General features: G+C 38.2%; 1 protein-coding gene across 1 annotated transcript; it reads right to left on the bottom strand.

Annotated features, from left to right (window-relative positions):
• Positions 1-790: 790 nt before the first annotated feature.
• LOC109378732 (zinc finger protein 614-like) lies at positions 791-3436 on the bottom strand. Its single transcript, XM_019635024.1, is given in 4 exon segments — positions 791-1094; positions 1096-2551; positions 2890-2985; positions 3260-3436. Coding segments are annotated over 4 exon segments (1911 nt in total). The 5' UTR covers positions 3399-3436; the 3' UTR covers positions 791-874.
• Positions 3437-3646: the final 210 nt, after the last annotated feature.

Below are 3646 nucleotides of genomic sequence, written 5' to 3'. Positions count from 1 at the left end.
ACTTTGAAGGTGGTTTTGTAAAATATTTGGTCATATTTATAAGCTTAAGTACAAATATGTGTTATATTTATAAATTTACAATATTCAGTTTCCTTTTAAACTACCTCAGTATGATAAATTTACAATTAATTCAGTTTACAGCCAAAGAAAGGTAAGAGCTAATAGTAGAATATGGGGTAGCCATAGGACACTCCTGTATTAACAAAAATTAATCATGAATGAGGAAAGCAGACTACTTTTTAAACTATGGTATTACTGAGAAGGTAACAAGAAAGGAGGTTTCAAGTATTGCCTGAAAATGCACAACAGGTGAATTATCTGATGTATAATGAGGTTAGACTTGTAACAAAAGCACTCACATCACTCACAGGACTTCATTCCCCCATGAGTCCTTTGATAATTGACAAAAGGTGCTCTAAATTTAGCATGTTCATAGTTTTAACTTCTATGTGATTTCCTGACAAATAGAGCCGAATGTATCCATGAAATTCCTCTTATATATATGTTCTTCTTAAAGTTTTTCTCCAGTGTGAACTCTGACTCTCACTGAGGTCTTCTTTCTGAGTAAAGGCTTTCCCATGTCATATTTCTTTTTCATTTTTCTCTGAACAATGAGCTCAGTGATGATCTGAGATGATCCCTGATAATAAGGTCTGTCTTCCCACTGAAGGCTTTCCTAGTCTCTGCATTCACAGAATTTGTCACCATATACACCTTTACAGACATTTAATGAAGCTTGAAAGTTTTGTTCAGACATATAATGAAGCTAGAAAGGCATACATTGAATGTATTAGTTTTTCTGACATGTTTTTACTGAAAGAAAATGAGGTAAGGATCACTAAAGGCACTACCACAGTCACTGTATTCACCAGTTTTATCTCCTGGGCACATTCCTTAATCTCCTTAGGGCACACAACTGACAATAGGCAGTACCCTGATTCGGATCTGCTACAAACACTTTAATGAAGTCTTGGTTGCCACAGAAGGCATTTCCAGTCACTGCATTAGTAGGGTTTTTGTTCTGCATGAGTTCACTCATAAGTAATGTGCTGTGACTCTCCATTAAAGGAATTTCCAACTTGACTGAATCTACTCACTTCTCTTGTGTGCATTTTCTTATGTTTAACAAGGTTTGACAAGTGGGAGAAGGCTTTCTCACACTCATTGCATCCATAGGGCTTCTCTCCTGTATGAGTTCTTTGGTGGACATTGAGTACTGACTTTGTGGTGAAGGCTTTCCCACATTCCTTGCACTCATAGGGTTTCTCTCCCGTGTGAATTCTCTGGTGCGTTATGAGACCGTATTTGTGAGAATAGGGTTTTCCACACTCGGTACATACAAAGGGTGTCTTTCCTGTATGACATCTCTCATGTTGTATGAGGCATATCTTCTGACTGAAGGCCTTACCACATTCATTGCATTCATAGGGTTTCTCTCCTGTGTGAGTTCGCTGATGTATAATGAGAGTGCGCTTTGTGGTGAAGCCTTTTCCACATTCATCACAAATGTATGACTTCTCTCCTGTATGAGTTCGCTGATGTATAATGAGCGTGCGCTTCACAGTGAAGCCTTTTCCACACTCAGTGCATATATAAGATTTTTCCCCTGTATGAGATCGCTGATGAACGATGAGATTACTCTTCACAGTGAAGCCTTTTCCACACTTATCACATATATAAGGTTTCTCTCCAGTGTGAGTTCGCTGATGTACAACAAGATAGCGCTTCATAGTGAAGCTTTTCCCACACTCACTGCATATATAGGGTTTCTCTCCTGTATGAGTTCGCTGATGCACAATGAGATTGCTCTTCACAGTAAAGCCTTTCCCACAGTCACTGCATACAAAAGGTTTCTCTCCACTATGAGTTCGCTGGTGTGCAATCAAATAGCGCTTCATGGTGAAGCCTTTCCCACATTCATTGCATATATATGATTTCTCTCCTGTATGGGTTTGCTGATGTATGCTGAGACAGCTCTTCACAGTAGAACCATTTCTGTATTCACTGGTTATACAGAGTTTGTCTTCTGTTTGAGTTTCCTGATGTTTAGTGAACAAAACATTTTTGGAGGATTTCCCCCACGGATCACACCCATGTGGTTTCTTTCCAGTATGAATGATTTCATGGTAAAGAAACTGAGATGTCCTGATGCAGGTTTTCTCACCTTTGATGCATGCTTGTGGTTTCTCTGTTTTGTGAGTCCTCTGATGGTTCAAGACTTGGAATTTAGTGCTGATGTGTTTTGCACTTTCAGGGAATTCGGTTCCAGTGTACAGTTGTTCATGATTACCATCTAGAAAGGATTTCTCATCTCCATTAAACTCAATGGAGTTTTTTACTTCATATCTTCTCTTCTGGCTAACTGAACTTAAACTTGATTTCAAAGCTTTCCTATGTAAGTCCAACTCATGAGTTTGCATTAAGGCAAATTTTGTTTTACTCAGATGAACAGTATTTCTAACTGCATTCTGGTCACTGCATTGTTGCATGCTCTTCAGAAATCTTTGGTTTTGAAAATAATCGTGCAGATGACTGTCAACTTTCCCAATTCCTAGAAAAAACACACACACAAATTCTTTCATGAGAATATCTTAGAATAAAAGTGCTTTATTAAAAGACATGTGGTGGGGGCTGGCTTCTTATTGTGAACCATATGATTCCAGTATAAAAGAAAATTATAAAGATGTAAGATGAAAAAGTATTAGATCCAAGAAGATACAAGGAGTATATTTAACATGAAACACCTACAAAGAAAAGAGTTCTCATCTGGGGAGATACATATGTGGAGGAGATGTTTAGGTATTCTCAGATATGCTCACAGCTGTGACCACCTCTCTTAATGACTAGAATGTGACTTCCATGGCTACTCCCTTGCTTGTTCTCACTCACCTGGACAGGTTCTATTCTGGATTTCATTCTTTATTATTTGTGGTTCTCCTCCATGTTCCAACTTGGAGCATGATTCTGGATTGGTAGCTTGATATGCTGTTCATGAGAAATGGTAAAAGATTTTGATAGTGATTTGGGATATGGTATGTGAAGATAGGAAAATATTCTATTTTAGAGACAAAACAATTTCTCATATGCAAAGTAAAAGTTCTCTTTCAGGATAGAAGAGATTATACCCCTGTTTGTGGCCAGTGGGGGTGTTGAAAATCTGACTTTCAAAAGATCATAGTGACTGCAAAGCTTTTAGCAAATGATAGAAGAAAAGGCCACTAATTGGGCACCTCTAAGTGACATGGGGAGCTATCCTTACCCAGTGATAGCAGATTTTTATAGTTCTCCAACATCACATCCCGATACAGTTCTTTTTGAGCAGGGGCCAGGAGCTGCCACTCCTCCCAACTGAACTCCACAGCCACATCCTCAAACGTCAGCAATTCCTGTAATAACATGGTCCTATTTAATATGATGTCAACTCCTTTTACTAATATGGAAGACACACAAAAGAAGTTGTTCTAATTTTTACCACATAGACTGTATGTATATACTTTTCTCAAATATTATTTTAGTACAAGCAAAATCCTATTTTTATTTTTTTTTTAAGATTTTATTGGGGAACTGGGGAAGGGGAACAGTGTGTTTTTCCAGGACCCATCAGCTCCAAGGCAAGTTGTTGGCCTTCAATCTTAGTTGTGGTTGG

This window comes from Hipposideros armiger, unplaced genomic scaffold (genome assembly GCF_001890085.2).
Source record: "Hipposideros armiger isolate ML-2016 unplaced genomic scaffold, ASM189008v1 scaffold_2862, whole genome shotgun sequence".
NCBI classification, from domain to species: domain Eukaryota; kingdom Metazoa; phylum Chordata; class Mammalia; order Chiroptera; family Hipposideridae; genus Hipposideros; species Hipposideros armiger.
This window is presented reverse-complemented; position numbering and strand designations above follow the sequence as displayed.